The 24,135-nt window shown below is 39.7% G+C and overlaps 1 protein-coding gene, 1 long non-coding RNA gene and 1 other non-coding gene across 3 annotated transcripts in view; 1 reads left to right on the forward strand and 2 right to left on the reverse strand.

Annotated features, from left to right (window-relative positions):
• Positions 1-372: 372 nt before the first annotated feature.
• On the reverse strand, positions 373-21,951 carry LOC117514637. Its single transcript, XR_004561915.1, has 3 exons — positions 21,823-21,951; positions 6,606-6,615; positions 373-384 (listed from the first exon to the last, which is right to left on the reverse strand). It is a non-coding gene; the product is annotated as an uncharacterized LOC117514637 (long non-coding RNA).
• On the reverse strand, positions 1,946-2,018 carry trnar-acg. Its single transcript has one exon. It is a non-coding gene; the product is annotated as a tRNA-Arg (tRNA).
• deptor (DEP domain containing MTOR-interacting protein) overlaps positions 7,010-24,135 on the forward strand; it is an 86,012-nt gene continuing 68,886 nt past the window's right edge. Inside the window, exons 1-2 of the mRNA XM_034175190.1 lie at positions 7,010-7,258; positions 7,402-7,491. Coding sequence (XP_034031081.1) covers positions 7,245-7,258; positions 7,402-7,491 — 104 coding nt within the window. The 5' untranslated portion in view covers positions 7,010-7,244. The remainder of the gene's footprint in view (positions 7,259-7,401; positions 7,492-24,135) is intronic.

Genomic DNA, 24,135 nt, shown 5'->3' on the forward strand with positions numbered 1-24,135 from the left:
GGTTATTGCATAAATGGACTGCATTTATATAGCGTTTTCCCATCAGCATCAGACGCTCAAAACACTTATGCGTCACATTCATGCATACACACTCACACACCGATGTCAGGGTGCTGCCATACAAGGCACTCACTACACACCAAGAGCAACTAGGGGATTAAGGACCTTGCCCAAGGGTCCTTAGTGATTTTCCGGTCAGGCTGGGGTTTGAACTGAGGATCCTCTGATCTCAAGCCCAACGCTTAACCACTAGACCATCACCTCCCCTACAGGGGTCAAAAATTAAAGTTGCTGCAATTTATGTATGCAATTAAGTCAAGGATGAACGCTACAAAAACGGAAAGTGGAAAGGACAAATATTTTTGGAGAAATTAACAATTTTAGCTAACCAATGGACGCTGTGCTGCAAAGCACCATGGGAGTTGTGGGTTTTAAATATTGTTATTGTGGTTCATGTTAGTTTAACACTGTTGTTAGGGTTATTGATTAATTGTGTTTTTGTAGTTCACTTGGTTTAGTCAGTTTAGTTAGTTTAGTTTTGTTGCCGGTACCATAAGTGAGAAGTGTATTGTGTTTGATGTTTTCCGCCACCGTCTCTGTTTGTGTCTAAAATTAGAAATACCTGCTTGCAGCAGAATGTGGAAAAGACAAAAAGCTTAGCGAGCATGCATTTAACCTTGATCATGGAGAAACTGAGGATAGCTGACATTTGCTGTTTGGTATGCTTATGTAGTTTAGGTCAAGGATGAATGGTGCCAAAACAGAATGTTGATAGGACTCATATTTTTGGAGAAGCTATGGATATTAGCTAAAGTTGCTAACTACATTCTGGACTCTCATGCCATTCAGCAGGGGGCAGTAAATCATCTTCATATTAAAAGCGTGAGTGTGTGCATGCTTTTAATTCAGTACGTTCAATGTAAGTACTTAATATAATTGTAAGTACATTAAAAATACATGGATGACACAAGAAAGTGAAAACACTTATTTCCAATGTGGTCCATTTAAAACTCAAATGACAAAATAGAAGTAATAGTAAAATAAAAATTAATAATTATAATGATGATAATAATAATAATAATCATCATCATCATAGTGTGTATATGATAACAAGAACCGAAATAATTTATAAATGCATTAAGACAGTAAATTAATATTAAAATTACATAATTAACATGAAATAAAAGGGTTGCTTTCTTCTAAATATTGTTGAGATCTAAGGTCTAAGGTTCTAAAAACATTCTAGACTCACGTTATTCCAGCTCATAAAAGAAACTTTGCATAATGTATTACCACCCTTGAAAAATGTCAGCTAAATAAATGGTAAATGGACTGCATTTATATAGCGCTTTACAAATAATGGCTCACATTCACCCCGATGTTAGGGTGCTGTCATACAAGGTACTCATATACACACTGGGAGCAACCTATTTTACAAACACTACACAGTCTAGAGCCCAGCAATTTACACAGTGGGCAGCTAGTGGACTTTATAGCTGAATTTAAACTAAAAGTAGAAGTCCTGTTTAAGTAAGTAATATTAAACTGTGGGAAGGTTTTACAGTGTTTCTCACCATGAGTTTCAGTCTGTGTTGTCATTGGTTTTTCGAAGCATTGCTAAAAAATGTTTTAAGATTTTATGTTGTTCAAATATGAATTATATTAAGATTTTACTCCCATATAAGATAAAATAATCATTTATTATCCGGAAGTGGGGAAATTTGCATTGTTGCAACAGCAAAGTGGCCCTGGAATATAAGAATAAGAAAAATTGACAAAATAGCAAGTACTCAAAATAAATATATAAATAAAGTGAAGTATTCTGATCCAGATCCACGGATTTAATTACTAGCCCATACTCGGCATTGCCTGAAATGTTTAAAAATTACATATGTCGTCTTGGTTGACGTCTGTATTTGGAATTGATTTAAAAAAAAAAAAAATTCGAGCCAGCCAGGAGTCGAACCTAGAATCTTCTGATCCGTAGTCAGACGCGTTATCCATTGCGCCACTGGCCCGATGACAAAAAGTGTGTACTAGCTGATAGATATAGGAAAGTATAACACTGTTATGCGAGACTATCATTAGTATTATTATTATAATTTTAAGTAAAACATGTAACCTTTGTAAACGAGGCAGTCTTGTATGATAACTACGGATCATATTTCATCAAAACATAACTTGTGCATTTCGAAATCGCTGCTATCTCGCAAAGCACTGCACGGGGGCAACGTAAATCCCTGATAAAAACGTACAAATATATGATATTTATCAAGGTAATTTAAAGCTTGATTTTTAGGAAAATAACGTTTAAATATATCGATGGGGGCCATAGCGCCACCAAGTGGTTGTGTAGTCAAACCAAGAACACATACGTTTTTTGTGCTCTCAGCAAACATCTGGGTGAAAATTAACACCAAGAAGATTTTATAACATTACCAAGTTTGTTATTGTAAATCGTTTTATGTGACTGTTTAAAATTCCTGCGAAATTCGCCGTTTCTGTTGCTGTTTTCGTGCCTAAATATCGGCGGGGTTCATTATATCGCTAATACATCATGACAGAAACAAGAACATTAAATGAAAGGTCGAGCCTGATCCGTGTCAAGGTTTAGCTCCTTAAGATCGCCACCGACAGGCCGATTCACGGTATTTCTCCTCAATATTTCGATTTAAATTTATGCAAAATATGCTTTCTGTTATGAAGTGAGTGAAGTCAGGGAAATTAGTGTGTTGTCAGAAAATGCCACTGCACCCAAAAGTTATACCGTTTCACGAAATGCTTCCCATTCACGTGTTTTATACGAACACCCCTGAAACAGTTCAAGATAGCACCGGTTTATTCCCAGAGGTGTCAAGTAACGAAGTACAAATACTTCGTTACTGTACTTAAGTACACTTTTTAGGTATCTATACTTTACTCCTTTACTTATTTTTCTGCCTACTTCTGACTTCTACTCATTACATTTTCACACAAGTATCTGTACTTTCTATTCCTTACATTTTTTAAAACAAACAGCCTCGTTACTCTTGGCTTCAGTTTAATGTTTATATATATATATATATATATATATATATATATATATATATATATATATATATATATATATATATATATATATATATATATTTCACGTCATGTGCGCCTGTAATCAACATGCTTTGAACCGTGAACCAATCCAAGCAGTGGTTCGCAGATTGAAGCAATGCTTCGACCTATTGCTTCGTTTATTCTTTCTTTCTTTCGCTTAATTTTCCCCCGCTAAAACCCTAAAGAGCATACATCTGTGAGTATTATTTACCTTTTCTATGTTAAACCGACCTGTTATGGTCTTCTGAAACAGTTGATAGATGTATTTTATAACTTAAAAACGGGAGCGACGCTAACGCGTTAGCATGTCTATGGGATTTTCAATGTTAAAAGTTAGCATTAAGCAATTGCAGCTGTCATAACGTTCGGGTGCATTTGTTTTCAAATTGTAATATTTCTTAAATTTATTTTTGTTTATATATTAATAATCTAATGATTATTATATACAATTTTAGAGAAAGAGGCAAAAAGAACCTGAATAGAAACAACAGAAAATATAAAAGCAACTAACAATGAACATACATAAATAAATACATACATACATAAATAAATGTTTCCTGTAAACACCTAGTGACTCTTACACCTCCACTTCATCCCTGTCTTATTTAATGACAATTTGTTTCGGTCAAACCATATTTTCAATGTGTTAATTTCTTCAGTGATTTCCTCCAGAACTATCTGCCAAAATAGAAAACTACTGCATCCTTGTAAGAGCAGAATACTACTGGAATGAATTTGAATAAGGAAAGTTGTTTTTTTGTTGTTTTTTTCCTCACTAAATGGATGCTGCACTCACTGCAGTTTATTGTCTGGAATAGTCCCAGATTGCATTTCAGAGCTTCTAGAATTGAAACATTTGCGTGCAGGTGGTGTTGGGGGGTAATTTTGGGTTTTGGGTCTTGGGCCACATGTAGAACGAATCAGTTTTTAAATTAAGCTTTCAATTCATATAGTGGCATATAGTGTAAAGGTTACTTTATACTTTTATACTTTAAGTAGGTTTTGGAGCACATACTTTTTCACTTTTACTTGAGTAAAGAGGTCAAGTTGATACTTCAACTTTTACCAGAGTGTTTTTAAACTGCAGTATCTGTACTTCTACTTAAGTAACAAATGTGTGTACTTCTGACACCACTGTTTATTCCCCCCCTCACCTTTTTGTCTTGGCACTCGACTGCGGGTTGCTACGCCAACATATTGGTAGAAATCATCTCTGTGATTGGCCGGTTCTTGCTTGGTACTGGCTTGTGATTGGCTGCTTGTGATTGCTCCCAAAGTTGCTCAGGTTGTGTGTGGTAGAGGTGGGCGATACCGGGAATTTTGGTATTGATCCGATACCAAGTAAATACAGGCCCAGTGTAACGGAGGCCAGCAGGTGTCGCTGTGCAAATGTAGTTAGTAAACCTCACTCCCAACAGCTCAAAAGGATTCTCTGGTCATAAGGCCAGAACCCTGGATTTTAGCCTTCTGGTTAGAGAGTCCGGCTCCCATGCCGGAGATCATGAGTTCGCGTCCCGAGGGGAACAAATAGGCAGAGTCATAACAACACAATGCAGAGTACAGCCGCTACACCAGTATCATCGATGCTGATACTTTTTCACGTGTAAGCTTCATAGATCCAAAGGATCCAAAAGACCTAGGATAGAATTTCACCACAACCACAACATTGTACGTGACAACAAAATACTTTATTATGACAATCAACATTTTTGTTTAAAAAATATCACTCAACACAACTTAAAACAAACTCTCCTGAGGTAGAGGGCTGACTCGAGGAGAGCGCTGAGTGGGCGGGCCAGACTGAGCCTACCTGCATGGCTGTTGGCTGGCGCCGCTGAGCCACGTGACGGCGCAACAACAAAAGACCAGAGGGGGGAGGGTGCGCTGCTCTGTGTTGTGTGACACAGTGCAGCGCTGCTCTTACAGACAGAGAGTAGACCTTGATGAATCTGCGTGCGCAGCAGTCAGTGTGTGCAGGAGAGAAAAAAAAGCTTGAGTATCGATCTTTTTACATGAGGACCGTTCAAGAAAGAAGTTCAGAAAAGTGTGACGTCACCAACAAACCACTGGTATTGGCAGTATTTCATCATTTTAACCTGCAGAGGGCAGTTCAGCAGCATCTTTACTGATCTTTCAGGTGGCTTGTATGGAATTAAAGAGCAAGTTCATATATTATTTCTTACTAGCGTGTCAACTATGTGGCAGTAAATGCGACTTTTCATCATAACTTAAAAAGAAAAACAGAACTAATATGTCAAAACATCTTTATATACAATATTTTTGTGACATTTTCTTTCACATGAAGGATGTCAGCAGCTCTTTGTCTGGCACTTCTTGGATGAAGCTTTTCTTTCATCATCTTGGATGCCCTTTCTTTTTTATCCTGCAGGAGCTCTTCTTTTTCTTCACAAGTTTTTGAATGATTCATTTTCCCTGGTCTTTTTCTAGTTCTTCTTCCTTTTCCTCAGCTGATAACATTTTCCTCCTTTTAGCACTCTACAAGCTTTCCTATTCCTATTTTCCTATTAATGTACATTTTCTTTTTTCTTTTTTTTTGATAAAACAAATAATGAATGTTTTTCCATTCTTTCAATGAAACGAATATTTAATTCAGTGAAAGCTGGAAGGTACCATTCCATGTACCACCGGCTTCACTTTGTTGAGTGGTACGTTCCATCTTTCACCTAATGAAATATTCGTGCCATTAAACTCATAAACATTCATTATTTGTATAATATCCACTGCCAGTGGTGGCACCAAAAGGGCGGCTTGGGGGGCTTAAGCCCCCCAAATAATGAGCCAAGCCCCCCTCAGCTCCCCCAATAATTCTGCCAATAATGTGAATAGCGAATGACATATTTGTGGATCTCAACTGCAGTTTTGCGCTGAGAATGTCTCAATATTGTGTAACTGAGCAAAGTGATGAATGTGTGTTCGGTGATCCACCAATGCTGAATCACCCTTCACAAACAGAATTTTCAGTTTTGCAAATTAGCATTTATTTGTATTTGTTCCATGCATTGTCTTGAGCACCATTTCAATGAATTCAGTTTCTACACCTATGTGCAGGTTTACTGAACTTGCAATTATTCTAAGTGATGTGTATGTGCATTGATACCACATTTTAGAGGAACATGGGTGACTAAAACATATACCTTGGTATTTATGAAGCAATTTACTATATATTGTTCATTTTAATGACATTTTGTGGAGCCCCTCCAACTTGTACCCCAGCTCCCCCTACAAAAATTTCCTGGAGCCGCCACTGTCCACTGCCACTGAAATATCCACTGTTTTGTACTTACTTTTCTCTTTTTTATATACAATCTCTTTTTTGCTACCACATACTTATAATTTTTTTCTTATTTTTTTTATTTTGCGCTTTGACATTTTCATTTTCTTAAATTTTATGTTTCTTTTCTTCCCCAGACCTTTTCTGTCTACGTGCGATTTACTCAGGTTTATATTTGCACTGAAAGGCTTGCACCTTACCTTTCGTTGTACTTTACAATGACAATAAAGAATCTGAATCTGAATCCAACACAAATGAAAGAACAGTTACAACCAGTGCTCGTACGTGCACGAGCATGTACTTTACTTGTGGACAAGATGACCCCTTTAAAAAATGCTGCAATGGCATCCTAAACAATAAATTGTGTGGCCATACTCCACCAGGTTTTATTACAGTTATCACACAATGTTCTGAACAAACACGTCAGGATTTTTTTTTTTTTTTTTTTTTTTTTTTTTGCGGTGCAGATTAAATAAATAAAGCTCGTGGAAAAGATAGAAAGAAAGAAGCCTGTGAACCTGTTCGGTGCTGTGGTGTCGAAATCGAGCGCACCCGCATTCCTCTTTAGCTCCGCCCACGTGGGCAACGCCCCCTGTGACGGCTGTATTGTCCTTCCAATGCGGGCCGCCGTGGACCGCCGCCTGGCTGCACCGTGGGCAAAAATGTGTGTGGTGTGTCAGTGACAAACAAGCAGCCACGGTGCGGTGATTGTGTACTTGTTGTTGTTATTTATGTTACGGATAAACAGGACTAAATGGTCCATCATCTGTAGGTGAAGCGCGCCTGACTGTTGCACATGTTTGCTGCTGGGATGGAATAAATTAAAGTCCAGAGGAATAAAGACCCAAACTCTTCCGTCTCCATGGTGTTTGAGAGGTGAGGTGGACGAGCTGCACGCTGCCTTTGTGCTGAGATCCGGACGCTGCTGTTTGTGTCGGTGCATTCTGCTGCATGCTGTTTGTTAAAACATTTAAAGGCGCAGAGCTTAGCGTGTGCGCTTTGTCTCTGCGTGTCCGCAGGAAAATGGACGGGTTCGGTCACACCATGCAGAAGAAGGCTGCCGAGCTGGAGCGTCTGGCAGAGGTGCTCGTCACCGGAGAGCAGCTGAGGTAAGTCGCTCAGCTGATCCGCCCCCCCCAGCTGTGATCAATGATCAGTGATCAATGATCAGTGATCGGAGGCTTTGAAGGCGTCACGTTGTGCAAAAGGAGCTTTTGTTTCCTCTGTGGATGGAGGATGCTTCATACAACCACAAATGAGAAAAAGTTTGGGCTATGGAGAAATTTTTTTTATAGGACACACACACACACAGTTTTTTTTCTTTTACTTTGACCTTTATTTCATTATAGACAGTAAAATTTTACATTTTTTGTGGTCTATTTTATTTGTTAATATACTATTTGTCTTTCATGAGCCTCAAATCCAAATGAAAAACTGTATTTATGACATATTTTATCTGCAAATGAAAATTTGCCAACTGAGGCGACTCACCTTTTGTTCTGTAGCCCAAAACTGAGCAGTATCAAGATGAACAAGGGGGTTATTATCTGTAAAAGGCCATAACTTGTGCTACCCCACAATTTCAGTGTGTAAAGTGCAGTGATGCCGGGAACACGTTACTTAGTGTTACTCTAATCTGACCACTTTTTTTAGTAACGAGTAATCTAACGCGTTAATCTTTCCAAATCGGTAATCAGATTAAAGTTACTTTTCTCCAAGTCACTGTGCGTTACTATTATTTTTCATTGTGGGTCGATAGCAGCATTAAACTTGGTCCGTGGGCAGGGGGTCGGGGTTCGACTGAACTGCCCACTTTAAGCGAGCTGTGAGCTTTTCATCCGCAGTTTTCTGCAGCAGCTCGTCCTCACCTCTTAAAGCGCGGTGACAACAGCACACCTGCACTGAGCTCTACAAAGATATTTGAATGCTTTTTTTTTCTCCTTTATTTAGAATTCTGAGCTGAGCCGCTCCGTATCTGCTCGCTAAAAACAGCTGATCCTCCGCTACATCAACAACTAACACTATTTTCCACTCAAATGCACCTAAACTCTCTTGCTGAGGACCACATGATGTGAAATAGCAATAAAACTTTCTTACCTGTAAATCTGGTCCTGTTTTCTGCATAAATAAATGTTATCCATTCTTTGTGCTCAAACACCAAGGCAGGGGCGAATCCAGATGGAATGGGGGCGTGAGGCAGGGATGTGCCCCCCCCCCCCCCCACACACACAACACCCCTAGATTAAAGGTCCAGTTTTGAAGCCTTTTTTTTACTACAACTACTAATACTGCTTATAATAATAATAATAATTTCGACAAGTAAAATGTTTAGAGAGAATTTAAATGTTAAAAAAATGTTAAAGAATGTAATAGTTACATTTATAAACAATGTAGGTTAGAAATTGCAAGTTTTACTGTTACAGTGCTGTCAACAGTTAAATATGAGGTCAAGAAAGAGGTCTTTATTTTACTTTTTATAAAACAAGTATTTATTTTCATTGAAGTCAAGAAAGGGTGACTATAAAGTGAGTTTTGGCAAAACAGGTATCATTGTCATGTTGAGGTGGCAGAGGGTTGTTGTCGACAGCTGGGGAAAGTAACTAAAAAAGTAGCTAGTAATCTAACTTAGTTACTTTTACAATTGAGTAATCAGTAAAGTAACTAAGTTACTTTTTCAAGGAGTAATCAGTAATTGGATTACTTTTTCAAAGTAACTGTGGCATCTATGGTAAAGTGCAGGTGTGCAAGCCTAAGATGAACACGGGATCGCTGATTTCTGCATCAAGAGAATTTAGTCATCAACAGCTAATATAACCACATTGGCAAAGGTTTAACTGAGGTTTGAAGCTCAAATGTAACGGTTGTGGTGGCTGATTCCACGTAACTCCTGACCAGCTCGTGAAAGGGTGGAACTCGGGCAAGACCAGCTGAATTCCAATGAAGAATGGACATTTTTTTGCAGCCTGGATGGTGGTTCCTGTATGTTGTCATTGTCATGGCAGTCCTTCAGTTTTGAGGAAGATGGTCTCCCAGTTAGTTTCATGGTGAGGACGATGAACCTGGAGATGACTGAAAGTCTTGATGCGCATGCTTTCTGACAGACGCTGAATGTAGTTGCTGCGGGAAGCTTCTGCCGGTCAGGATCTTGCTTTCTCTTTCGTTTCTTATCCTCTGTGTTGTTCATCCACATTTTTTTTTCAGACAACTTCCACTCCTGTGTGGATCATTGCTCGCCAGCTGATCTGATTCCTTGCGTGTTCTTACCAGGTTCTTTGTAGCATTTCTTCTGCCCTCCTTTGGGACTTTTTTTTTTTTTTTGCTTAGCTGGGAGTAGAAGATCTGCTCGGGAAGTCAGCAGTCATGCATCCTGATGTTGTGACTCGCTCACCAAAGCTGGTTCTTCATTATGACGCCCTCAATGCTTTGCGGTTTAGGCCATGACGCTGATGTCAGTGCAGTAGTCTTCCCACTTGTTGTGGAAGATGCTCCTTCAGGCAGCATTGGATTCTTCAGGTGGCTGCGGAAACCACTGTGGAATCTGCTTCCTGTCCACCAGGATGCTGTGGCCCTTTGGGTTTTGCTTCATTGTCCAAATGCCTGCCTCTCCTGCCGGTGATTGCGAGTTCATATACAGTCAAAAAAAAAAAAAATATATATAATTTTTTTTTTTACTTGTTGCAGGTTCTCAAAATTGTGAATTTGCTCATGTTGTTGTTCTTGTACTGATTTTTGAACTCTGGCATGCAAAAGGACATACTATGTTAAAACAGATGTAATCTGGCTCTATAACCGGTTTCTGAAAATAGCATCCACACAAACACTGACGTCAAAACTCTGTCACGACATTATTGACACACTGTTCAGCTTTTAAGCATTTTTGTGTCAAATATCAATTCCATTTTTTTAGATGCACACGCACTTAACTTTTATGTTCACCAAAGACGTTGTGTATAATTACTTAGCTACTTATTCTTATTTAAGCTATTTAGATATACAACTCCAATTCCAATGAAGTTGGGACTTTGTGTAAAATGTAAATAAAAACAGACAATGATTTGCAAATCCTCTTCAACCTATATTCAATTGAATACACCACAGACAAGATATTTAATGTTCAAACTGATAAACTTTATTGTTTTGTGCAAATATTTGCTCATTTTGAAATGGATGACTGCAACACGTATCAACGAAGTTGGGATAAGAATATGGAAAGATCTTGAATAAAAACAAAAGCTGACTGATGAATGCTGCTGCCTGCAGAATTAGATTTCCAGTGTTAAAAAAATGTGAGTCAGTATTTGGTGTCCCACATTGCCTTAGAATGCATGAAAAGGGCTATAGAATTAATTTATTTATTTAGTTGGGGGGTTGGCACATCCCATCATTTGAAGCTGGATCCACACTTGGTGATATCTGGAGTTATGTTTTCACATATGTGGTACACAGCAGGATATTGGCTGTAGTAGACACTTACTTGCCCACTTTGAAATACTGGTTTTGGCAATTGGTGGCACCTGGGCACAGTGTGCAAGTGGCAGACTATCACACACAAACATACAAAAAAAAAAAAAAGAGACACTGCGTTACTGTTGGAATTTGTCAGACTACTATTACATTGACCTTAATGAGCAGAAATGATAAATGTTGTTGTCTTTGTCTTCAGACATTTTCATTGGTGTCAGCATGGTGGCCAAGTAGTTAGTGCACTTGTTTCCAGAGTGGAAGATTCCCAGTTCAAGACCATCCCTGTCTATTCTCCGTGTAATGTGGAGGTGCATCAGGAAGGGCGTCAGGTGCAAAACCTGTGCCAAAATCAAAATGCAGATCTATAGGGAGGAGATGGTCTAGTGGTTAAGCGTTGGGCTTGAGACCAGAGGATCCTCTGTTCAAACCCCAGCCAGACCAGATAATCAGGAAGGGCCCTTGGGCAAGGTCCTTAATTTCTGAGTTGCTCTCGGTGTGCAGTGAACGCTGTGCATAGCAGCACCCTGAATGTGTGTTTGAATGGGTGAATGTGAGCCATCATTGTAAAGTGCTTTGAGCTTCTGATTCAGACTGGAAAGTGCTATATAAATGCAGTCCATTTACTGTAAAAGATCTGCTGTGGTGACCCCAAATGGAAAATGGGAGAAGCCAAAAGAACTTACTATTGGGGACTTTGTACATATAATTCTTCTTCTTCTTCATCACCACCACCACCCTTGGATATTTGTGTTGTTCCCCTAGTGAAAAACAAGGGAGCAGCGGAAGAGACTTACAACTTGCATGATGTCGCCAACACGCCCGCTCACTTGGTGTGAATCCCCCGAACAATGACTTGCACTGTTCATGCATGGGCTCAGTCGGACATTACACAGACTTTGTTCTTGGGAGCTGGTGGGATAAAGTCCTTTTGAAGTAGAATCTAAGTGATTCAGATATTTGGGTTTTCACATACAGATCCTCTGCGTACCGTAACATCTCGACAAGCCCATAGTTGCTCTGCAAGTGTTATAAAATGGATATCTCATCAGGACACAAAGATCGCATTTAAGTTTGATGGACAGGTTGGCCTTGGCTAGAACTAATTACATTTTGGTGCAGATCCAGTTCAAAGGTTGTATCTGTTTATGGATGCTTTAGCTTGGATATTTTTTCCTTTAGTTCTGATCCTACATTTGATCTCTGGTCCTAATTTCTTTGATCCTGAAGTTGGGATTCTTGATTGGTTCAGCATTCATGATCAAAGATTAGGAACTGCTTCTTGATCCTGACTACAGGTTCAAAACAAGGGCAGGGCTGACAAAGTCAACAAAAAATAACCTCCTTGGAAAGGTTGAAAGATAAGTGATCAGCAATAAAAAAAAACAACTCAACATCATTGATCAGAATTTTAACAAATGACAAACTTGGACCAAAGATGAGCGAGCACGATCAAAGGATATTAGAGAAGAAATAAAAGAAATAACCGCCTCATGATGAATATAAGAGAAAAAAGGACAATGCGAATGGGGACCTTGGCAGAGGTATGCACTCTTTGTCTTTAGTTTGATTACACTATGTAACACAATTTTTGTTCCTGGCTTCTAAGTGTTATATTTCAACTGCTTATGTCTAAAGTCTATGGAAAAATGACTACATTCAGCACAAACTTTGATTTGATTTTTTTTTTAATGTTCTAAAAGTTTCTTTAAATTTCTAGATAATTCTGAAAACTTCTAGAAAATTCTGGACAGTTCTAGCAGTTAAAGAATATTCTAGAAGACTACTCAGTAGTAGTGAAGGCGAATCGAGAATATTCTTGAAAACAGACAAATTTCAAAATATCATTGTCCCGATCACAGAAGCAAAGTTTCTGTGGAATAACAGCTATTTTCTATTTATTTAAGGCATAACAGGTTAGGAAAACACACTGTGTACCCAGGAACAAAACAAAACAACAACAAAAAAATTGTTACATAGTGTTATTTACCTGATTTTAAATACTTCTATGACCAGATAGGCTGGTTTAAAGCACTTTAAAGTAAATTATTTATACATTTGAGGTCAAGATTATTTATTTATTTATTTTTAATCCAATTCTGAATACATTCAAAGTGGTTGCTGTTATTCATCAATAATAGAGTATTGGTGAGTTGCAGCCCTGCACTGAAATGTGTCAGTGCTGCTGACGTGTTGCACTCTTTGTATGTACACAATGGATGTGCAGCGCTCACTGCGATGAAAGAGGCCCTGTAGGTAAAGTCCAGCACCTGTGCCTGGAGTTGCGCACATACACACACACTGAACTTTGACAGAGATGCAGCTGGATTGTTTACCATCTGACTTTTGTGCCTATGAAGAAGTACACTGTGTAACCATAGCAATAATAGGTACAGTAACATTAAAATGACAGCGCGCACATGTACGACATCCTGTCATTGTGAGCACTGTGGTCTCGTCCCTGTTGGCACAGCTATGTGCCCATGCTGCCAGCATGTGGGGTGGGCGGTGCCTGTGAACCGGGGCCCAGGTGGGTACGATTTCTCCACCATTTACACGCTGCTGGGAGAAAACATGCACGGCTCACTCACTTTGCTTTTTCCTCCTCTTTTGCACAGCTTTAATTCAAGGGTTGAACAAAAAGATCACATTAACCATTTTTATTCAATTGCTCCATTTTCAGATCCCAAAACTAATTGGACATATATCAGAATTATTGTAAACACAAATCATAACGTTTACAGCCAATTTTCTTTAAACAAGTCAGAGGATGAATACATGAACTCAGTAAATATGCAAGAAGGAGAATAGTGAGGGAAGCCACCAAGACACCCATGATGAACAAGACATCAGTTATTGTTATCACTAGGCGATTGATTCAGAGACTGAAATGAAAACTTCATCTTGACCAACAAAGCTATCACTTCCCATCTATCCTGTATTCCAGAGAACTGCTAAGGTGTGACTAAAGCTGCCTCAAGAAGAGACTACTACTACTACTACTATACTACTGTTACTTGCACAAATGAGGAGGTAAAAAGTTCAAAGGAAAAAGAAGAGAATAGAAAATATGACACCAACCTTTTAGCATGCTGATGATGATGCAGCACAAAAGTGTATCTCCACTTAACTACTACTATTACAGTAACTAAAGTGCTTAATAGCCTATATCACTCCCCATATGTCAAAGTAGATGTATTCCAAGTTTGGCTCAATTCTGAGGTGCTGTTTGGACAGGAGAAGGAAACACACACAGTTTCCACTTAATATATGATTACTATTATTATTATAACTCAAGAAGTTACAGGCTTCTTAAGGTGTGATTGTGGAAAAAACTGCATAGTGCAACTTTTGTCTTGCATCCCAAAATAGAAGTCACTCAGAGAGGGACTTTTAATACAGTATGCAGATCCTTTATTGGTGCTGATCTTCAGTTAGAGTCTTTGCCATGCTACCAAACTGTGTCGTTAGCATGGCCCAAGCAGAGGGTCACCCCTTTGAGTCTGGTCTGCTTGAGGTTTCTTCCTCAAATCATCAGATGGAGTTTTTCCTTACCACTGTCGCCTGTGTGCTTGCTCTAGGGGTTGGTAAGGTTAGACCTTACTTGTGTGAAGCAACTTGAGGCAACTTTGTTGTGATATGAAGCTATATAAATGAAAATAAATTGAAATTCAAAAATTGATTAGGACCTGTGAAAGTTGTTGGGTGTACATAACCTGCACTCTACTCAGAGTGCATACCTCCACCAAATCCACATGTTCACGATTAAATTAAAAACAAAATCTCTAATTTTCTAGGACATTATCCATCTGCTCACCAAATTTCATCAACTTCTGCTCATATCTTTTTGAGTTAAATGTGTCAATCATTGTTCTGGATCTCAGTTTCAGAATAGATTCCGGATCATCTCAAAAATGGAATTTATTTGCTGGAATGCTTTCTATCTGCTCACCAAATTTTGTTGAAATCTGTTGATTACCCTTTTGAGTTATACTGTTATACTGTTAACAGACAAACAGGCTAGTGTTGGTTGAAACATCACCTACAGTAGTGTTCAATTTCAGTTTCAATTTATTTCATTTATATAGCGCCAAATCACAACTCAGTTGCCTCAAAGCGCTTCACACAGGTAAGGTCTAACCTTACCAACCCCCAGAGCAACAGTGGTAAGGAAAAACTCCCTCTGAGCAAGAAACCTCAAGCAGACCAGACTCAAAGGGGTGACCCTCTACTTGGGCCATGCTACAAACATAAATTATAGAACAATTCACAGAACAATTCACGGACGAATATACAAGAAATGCTATTGGCGCACAGGACAGGAGGATCGCCAACACGAATACAACTCCTATCGCTGGATGGAGCTGCACCTTAACAGAGAAAAAAACAGAATCAGGCATCAGAAAGACAAAAAAAATACTGTATAATTTATTCAGTGTTCAGAATAATACTAGTGCTATGTGACTAAAAAGATTAATCCAGGTTTTGAGTATATTTCTTATTGTTACATGGGAAACAAGGTACCAGTAGATTCAGTAGATTCTCACAAATCCAACAAGACCAAGCATTCATGATATGCACACTCTTAAGGCTATGAAATTGGGCTATTAGTAAAAAAAAAAAAAAAAAAAAAGTAGAAAAGGTGTTCACAATAATAGTAGTGTGGCATTCAGTCAGTGAGTTTGTCAATTTTGTGGAACAAACAGGTATGAATCAGGTGTCCCCTATTTAAGGATGAAACCAGCACCTATTGAACATGCTTTTCTCTTTGAAAGCCTGAGGAAAATGGGACATTCAAGACATTGTTCAGAAGAACAGTGTAGTTTGATTAAAAAGTTGATTGGAGAGGGGAAAACCTATATGCAGGTGCAAAAAAATATAGGCTGTTCATCTACAATGATCTCCAATGCTTTAAAATGGACAAAAACCAGAGACGCGTGGAAGAAAATGGAAACAACCACCAAAATGATGATGATGAATGATAGAAGAATAACCAGAATGGCAAAGGCTCACCCATTGATCAGCTTCTGGATGATCAAAGACAGTCTGGAGTTACCTGTAAGTGCTGTGACAGTTAGAAGACGCCTGTGTGAAGCTAATTTATTTGCAGAATCCCCCGCAAAGTCCCTCTGTTAAATAAAAGACATGTGCAGAAGAGGTTACAATTTGCCAAAGAACACATCAACTGGCCTAAAGAGAAATGGAGGAATATTTTGTGGACTGATGAGAGTAAAATTGTTCTTTTTGGGTCCAAGGGCCGCAGACAGTTTGTGAGATGACCCCCAAACTCTGAATTCAAGCCACAGTTCACAGTGAAGACAGTGAAGCATGGTGGTGCAAGCATCGTGATATGGGCATGTTTTTCCTACTATGGTCTTGGGCCTATATATCGCATACCAGGTATCATGGATCAGTTTGGATATGTCAAAATACTTGAAGAGGTCATGTTGCCTTATGCTGAAGAGGACATGCCCTTGAAATAGATGTTTCAACAAGACAATGACCCCAAGCACACTAGTAAACGAGCAAAATTTTGGTTCCAAACCAACAAAATTAATGCTTCGCAGATGTGAAGAAATCATGAAAAACTGTGGTTATACAACTAAATACTAGTTTAGTGATTCACAGGATTGCTAAAAAAGCAGTTTGAACATAATAGTTTTGAGTTTGTAGCGTCAACAGCAGATGCTGCTTTTATTGTGAACACCCCCTTTTCTACTTTTTTTTTTTTACTAATAGCCCAATTTCATAGCCTTAAGAGTGTTCATATCATGAATGCTTGGTCTTGTTGGATTTGTGAGAATCTACTGAATCTACTGGTACCTTGTTTCCCATGTAACAATAGAAATACTCAAAACCTGGATTAATCTTTTTAGTCACATAGCACTACTATTATTCTGAACACTACTGTACTTGGTGGAGGTAATTATACAGCTTGATGGTGGAGTGGGATATCTTACACAGGCCCTGAGGTCCGTTGGTGTCGGTGCCTGTCCACGGATTCTGTAGCATGACGCTAATAAGAGTCTGACTCCCACATATGACATGCCAGTCCAAGGCAGGTTACTTCCCCACTCATGGTGGGTTGTCATTTACAGCTGGGTGGACTGGAACAATGCAGATGAAGGATCTTGCTCAAAGGCACTGATGTGAAGTGTGATTGGGAGTCGATCCGACATCCACATACTGGTTGCTTATCCCATGGAGCTACCTGGACTGAACAGAGAAGGATTTAAACAACAAAATAAAATAAAACAAATTTTCAGCTGTGATTTATGAGAAGGCACGAGGCAGACTGAACCTATATTTGATCGGCTTTCTTGTTTGAATTCCTTCTCTGTTTCACTTCACCATGAAGTTGTGTAACTGTTAATGCAACAGACAAAAGTTTTGCTCTCCCCAGTTTGCCCATTCACATCTGCCGAAGTCTCTAATGACTTCAGAGTTGCTTTGGTGGCTTCCCTCACTCGCCTCCTTCTTGCACGGTCCAGACAGATTTACCACAGTGACAAACCGATTGATGTAAATGAAGTCAAAGAAACATTCATTGACTTGGAAATGTCCACGTATTAATCCCCAGAGTTATCCAAAGAAACCTGGCTGCAAAAATATGTTTTTTGCAGCAATAATCCTTATATTTAATTTATCGAAGTACTTATGGCCTGTGATAATGGGTGAGATTGTGTTCAAGCTGAAAGCCGACACTACAGGCACATCTTGTTTCGTTTAATCTTCTATCTCATGGTGTACAGAGGCAAAATGACAAAAATTGTCACTGTCCAGCTTCTATCGACCTGCCTGTGTGCACCGCATGGTTTAATGATTGACGCCTTCCCTCTTGCTTTCTCTTTTTTAATTTTCTACACCATGCAATGAGAGTGGAAGAGAATCAGTTGCTTTAATTTTGTGAACAGTATCATTCAGCAGGTTAAATTTATACCTGGTAGAAGCACAACTGGTGCAAAAGCCAAAGTCAATCTAAGCTTCGTCTTTTGTGTTATTGTTTTATCAGGAGGAGAGCTCATAACATGACATGCCAGCAAGAGAAAAACACATTTTCAGGCAGAGTGACGGTGACTGTTACACAGGGACATGCAGCCGCTCCGTCAAACCTTGTGACCTTTGTGAATGCATCATTTGTTGTCGCACTAATGCAGTAGAAATGGCCCTTCATTATTGTTAGACGGGTATGATATATATATGGAAAGTGAATTTTAAAGGGCTCATGTTATGCAAAATTAAATTTCATCTGTCATACTTACATGTTTGGGTTTTTATGCAAAACACCTTCTAAGTCTCACAGTTATATCTGGTTGCAGACATTTACCTGTTTTAAGATTTGGGTCTAAAATGTTTTATTTTAGTCTTCTGTGACATATGTCACAGAAGTTCATACGTGACATTCTGCTTATGAGACATGGCCACCTTGTTGAACATGTTCTGCTCAAAAGGCTTATTGCTGTTGAACACATGATAACAGAGTCATTTACTTTGTACCACCTTCAAGTTTAGACATATTCAGATTAATCAGCGAGGAATAAAAGCACGGATATTCAGGTAATCCGAGGTTTTCATGGCAAGTTATGCATTTTCAGAAATGGTTCCTTCATTTACACAACAAGCCGGCAAATTTTTTTGGTCATGTTAAATATGTATTTAAACTGTTACATTAGAAATATTTGTAAGTAATGAATAAAATTGTGTGTGTGTGGGGGGGGGGGGGGGGGGGGGTGCACACCAGTGTTATGAGGTTTCTGGAGGAAAAAGTTGCAACCATGCCCAATATCTTTTGCAGTACAACAAAGGTCCAAGTCTTGAGGGACCTGGTCCTCACTGTTTCATTGTATGGATTTGAGACATGGACTCTAACAGTGATCTAAGGCAGTGACTGGATGTCTTGGGTACTAGGTCCATTAGGAGGATCCTTGGGTACTGCTGGACTGACTTTATCTCAAACGAGTAGTTAGTTAGGGAGAATAAAATGATTAGAACCACTTGTCTTATGCAGGTGTGTCAGTGTTGAGGACCCATCAGCTGGAGAAGGCCAAGTGGACCCCCTTGTTTCTTGTGTCTGAGGCAAGTACGTGGTTACTTTCAAGATGTGGTAATGGACCGGTTGTCTGTTTAGGTGGTTCTGTGGTGTGGTGGATGCAGCGATGTGTGGCACCAATGCATGCTCCCAAATCTGACTTGACCCTGATGTACTTTTGTGAAGGAGGTTATGTTTTTGCCCGTATTTATGTGTATGTTTGTTGGTTTGTTAGTAGTATTATGCAAATGTTGTACCAATTTTCATTAGATGTGGTAGAAGGGTGGGGTATGGGCCATTGAAGAAACCATTAACATTTGGAGTGGATTTGACTAATTAAGGGGGTGTATCCAGGAAATATGTTTTCACTTTCTCTTCACACATAGTGCGAAGTTTGGTTAAAGTGCACATGAAGCAGGAATCGTGCAGTGTGTAAAATCATCCTTGCCTCGAATGCCTCGTACACCTGTTGCTACACCTATTTACGCACACTAGCGGCTGAAAGACAGATTGTGCGCTGTGCGAACCCATCAATCCCTCTCGCGGCAAGTGTCGGCCAAATTCCAGCTGACACACACAAACATCTAACACTGCTCGTTTGGCACTTAGAAAATGTGTGGCCATTCACACTCTTGGCATGACAACAGCCAGCAGACAATCACTGTCGTGCTGGCAGTGAAATTTGTCTAAGATCCCCACGAGTGTGGCTTTGGTGTGTGCGCTGAAATGACAGGAGGTGTGGCCACCGACAGAAGCAGCTGTGGAGATCTGTGGATCCGGACATTCCAGTTGGACAACACGTACTATGTTTGGACAGACATGGACTAACAACTGCTCACTGTGACGCATGTGTGTCTGTTTGCTGTCATCACATGGACATAAATAAAAGCATATATTGCTGTGGTGATATATGCTGTGAGCTGCAGTGAGGGTACGTGCGCTCCCTCATTGCAGCCCAATGACAGGCTGCCCCCAGGTTGAAACGGACCGTCAGATCAGAACACGCAGCAGGCGATCTGACTTTCACGTCACCCACGTGAGCTCTGTTCCATATGACGCGGTGTCAGTTCTGGCACTCCGTCCACAAGACACGCGTGTCGGGCAGGACACACGCCAGCAGATATGTACATGAGAAGAGCGAGCTGCTTCTCATTCATGTCATTTCATGACTGTATGTCTGTGACCATCGGCCATCTACAGAGGAGCAGACAGATCATACTTGTATTGCCCGCTTGGTAAGACGGATTATTTATTTTTATTTATTTATTTTCATTTATATAGCGCCAAATCACAACACAGGTAAGGTCTAACCTTACCAACCCCCAGAGCAACAGTGGTAAGGAAAAACTCCCTCTGAGGAAGAAACCTCAAGCAGACCAGACTCAAAGGGGTGACCCTCTGCTTGGGCCATGCTACAAACATAAATTACAGGATTCAATATAAAATGCTGTGTTTTTATGGTGTATGGTTCTTTTTTTTTTTAAATGTGTCCATCTGTTGATTTCAGGCATTTTCCCTGCACCATTTACAGGCCAGTGATGGTAGCTCAGTGGTAAAGTTTTGGGCTGGCAATCAGTAAAGTGCAGGTACGAATCTTGTGGGTGGTATGTTTATTTATTTATTATTCCACATCAGTGGCGCGATGTGGTTCCACAGGTACCAGCTGGCTTTTATGTTTTATTTATTCGACATCAGCAGCGCGATGTGGTTCAACAGGTACCAGCTGGTTTTTATGTTTTATTTATTCCACATCAGTGGCACGATGTGGTTCAACAGGTACCAGCTGGTTTTTATGTTTTATTTATTCCACATCAGAGGCGCGATGTGGTTCAACAGGTACCAGCTGGTTTTTATGTTTTATATATTACACATCAGTGGCGCGATGTGGTTCAACAGGTATCAGCTGGTTTTTATGTTTTATTTATTCCACATCAGTGGCGCAATGTGGTTTCGCAGGTACCAGCTGGTTTTTATGTTTTATTTATAGCACATCAGCGGTGTGATGTGCTGCACCCCGCACTGTGTTCCCGCTCGAAAGACACCGTCACATGCGTGAACCCTCGCAGCGGGATCATGCACGCCTGCACTGGTGCACTAATTCGAACTGTTTTGTGCTGTTTCACTGTATTCAACCAAACTTCGCACTATGTGTGAGGGGCATTTAAAGTTGCACCAACTCTGTGTTTGTTAGGTTGTTTTTGGTATAAAGATTGATGTTTGTTGCTTGACATGAAGCATTGCATTATTACCCCTTTAAGATTTTTTTGCATGTATTGAGACATTGCTTGCCCCAAAGCTGCGTAGAGGGGGAAAAAAAACAGTGTTTCTGAAATGCGAAATTAGAATCAAGGAGAACCATTGAGAAATGTTCCTGTCTGTCATTTTAAAGTGAGGCCTCCACACAATGTTGGCGTGGAGCTCTTGTGTGCTTGTGGTTTTAGGAGACGTTAATTTAGAACTGTTAAATCTCATGAGCGAATCAAGCAACTGTGTCTGTGACCATAAGCCCAAATAAGTGCCCTCTAAAAGCGCCCACTTCAATTAATCTCCTACTGTATTTCTTATTTTTTTCACTTTAACAATATCGATTCTGAACTCCGGGAAATTACGTGCGGTGTGCCGCAGGGATCAGTATTGGGTCCATTGTTATTTTTACTGTATATTAATGATATAAGCTGTGTGTCGAGATCACTGAGGTGTGTCCTTTTTGCTGATGACACAACTGTGTTTTGCAGTGGTAATAATGTCGAACAGCTTTCTGGACATGGTGGAGAATGAATTGGGAAAGTTCAAGGCTTGGTTTGACGCTAATAAATTGTCACTCCACCTTGGGAAAACTAAATGTATTATATTTGAAAATAAACAATTACCTAAATTTAAAAATTTGACTATAAACAATACGGAAATAGAGGTAGTAACAGAGAATAAATTCCTTGGTGTTATAATTGACAAACTAAGCTGGAAAGCACATATAAACTATATCAAATCAAAAATGTCCAAATCTATCGCCATCTTGTATAAAGCCAAAGACATACTATCATGGGAAGGGTTACTTACTTTATACCATTCTTTAATAGCACCATACATGACATATTGCATTGAGTCGTGGGGAAATACTTACAAATCAAACACTAATCAAATATTCCTTCTACAAAAATGAGCCATACGTATCATCTGCAATAAACACTATCGGGAACCAACTCATTCCCTATTCATTTCTTTGAACGTAATAAAATTTAGAGATATGGTGGAGTACATTACACTACAGATTTTGTTTAAAGCAAAAAACCAAGCCTTGCCGAGACATGTCCAGAGGCTGTTCGAAATGAGGGATTCTGAGTATAGTTTACATGGCTGTGTATTATTCAAGAAACCATTAATTCGCACTAATGTAAAAAGTTTTTGTGTATTCGTGACAGGGGTGAAGATGTGGAATGAGTCTCCTATTGAGATCAAAACGTGTGGTACTCTGGCATGTTTTAAGCGACTCTGCAAGAAAGTAATTGTTTCAAAATATTGTAGTGAGATCGTTGTGAAGTGACTGTGTCTAGTATGTAGTGTTTGCTTGTGTGTAGGTATGTATGCTTAGGTATATGTGGGTATGTCCTGTAACATGACTGGGAGGTGTATGTGATGGTATATGTATCGTACAAGTATATGTGTGTGTGTATATATGTGTGTGTATATATGTATGTATGTATGTATATGTATGTATATGTGTGTGTGTGTGTATGTATATATATATATATATATATATATATATATATATATATATATGGATGTGTATATATATATATATATGGATGTGTATATATGTGCATACTTGTGTGTGTGTGTGTGTGTATGGATGTGTATGTGTATATATGTGTGTGTCTGTGTATCAATGAATCTAACTAGTAGTGAGTGTATTTATTGAATTTGTGGAACAAGGGGTGGGTCTTGATAAGTTATGCTTCTACCCACCCCCTTTCGGTCACATGGGTTTTGATTTTGGTCAGTTCTGGAATGTTGTACGAGGTCTCTTAGATAATAAACCGACCCTGTTATTTATGTTTTTAACTATATGGATTTGAATGACATGCGATTACACCAATCATGCTTGAACCCTCGTGCGCATGCGTGAGTTTTTTCACGCGTGTCGGTGACGTCATTTCCCTGTGGGCAGGCCTTGAGTGAGATGTGGTCCTGCCCTCTCGGCTGAATTCCTTTGTTTCACACGCTGCTCGAGACGGCGCGCTTTGCTTTATCAAAATTTTTTCTGGACCTGTGAGGATTATCCGAGTGGACACTATTCGAGAAATTAAGATGGTTTTCTGTGAAAAGTTTAACGGCTGATGAGAGATTATGGGGTGTTTCTGTCGGTATAAGGACTTCCCACGGAGCGGGACGTCCTGCAGCGCTTCCAGGCGCTGTCGTTGGCCTGTTTCGAGCTGAAAACATCCTAATTTAAGGCTTAATTCACCCAGGACATCGTGAGAGAACAGAGAAGATTCAGAAGAGGCCGGCATGAGGAATTTATGCGGACATTCCACTGTTTAAGGACATTTTTTTAATGAAAGACGTACGCGCAAATTCGCCGAGTCGTTTCCGTGACGACTCGGCAAATCTGTGTGCGCCGCGAGAGGAAAAACACCTCCGTGTTGAAAACCATTTGTAGAATTCAGGCGGCTTTTAATGGCTTTCAACAAGTGAGTAACTGAGAAATTGTTTAACAGCTTGGGCATGTTCCAACTTGCCCGTTAAGATTTCCAACGGAGGTGTTTTTCCTGCCGCGACCCCCCGCGGTCGGGTCCAGCCCGACATGCGACTCTGCCCGCACGTTCTTTCATTACAAAATGACCGTTAACAATGGAATGTCCGAATAAACTCCTCATGCCGACTTCTTCTGAAAGTTCTCTGTTCTCTGACGACTTACTGCGTCAACAGAGCCTGAAATGTGGAAGTTTTCAACTTGAAACGGCGAGACGCTGCCGCCTCGAAGTGCAGATCGCCGTCAGGCGCCGTGGACCGTCCTTAAAGCGACACTACCAGACCAAAATCTCTCATCAGCCGTTAAAATTTTTACCGAAAACCAGCTGAATTTATTGAATGGTGTCCACTCAGTTGTGCCTTACAGTTTTGAAAACATTTTTATCAAACAAAGCAACAGTCTCTGAGCCATTCCTAAACAATGAAAAAAATCGACGAGCGGGTGGACGACTCCTCACTCAAAGACTGCCCACAGGCGAATGACGTAACCGAAAGGCGTGAAAAAACTCTCGCA

The sequence above is a fragment of the Thalassophryne amazonica genome, chromosome 7, assembly GCF_902500255.1.
Source record: "Thalassophryne amazonica chromosome 7, fThaAma1.1, whole genome shotgun sequence".
Classification (NCBI taxonomy): Eukaryota; Metazoa; Chordata; class Actinopteri; order Batrachoidiformes; family Batrachoididae; genus Thalassophryne; species Thalassophryne amazonica.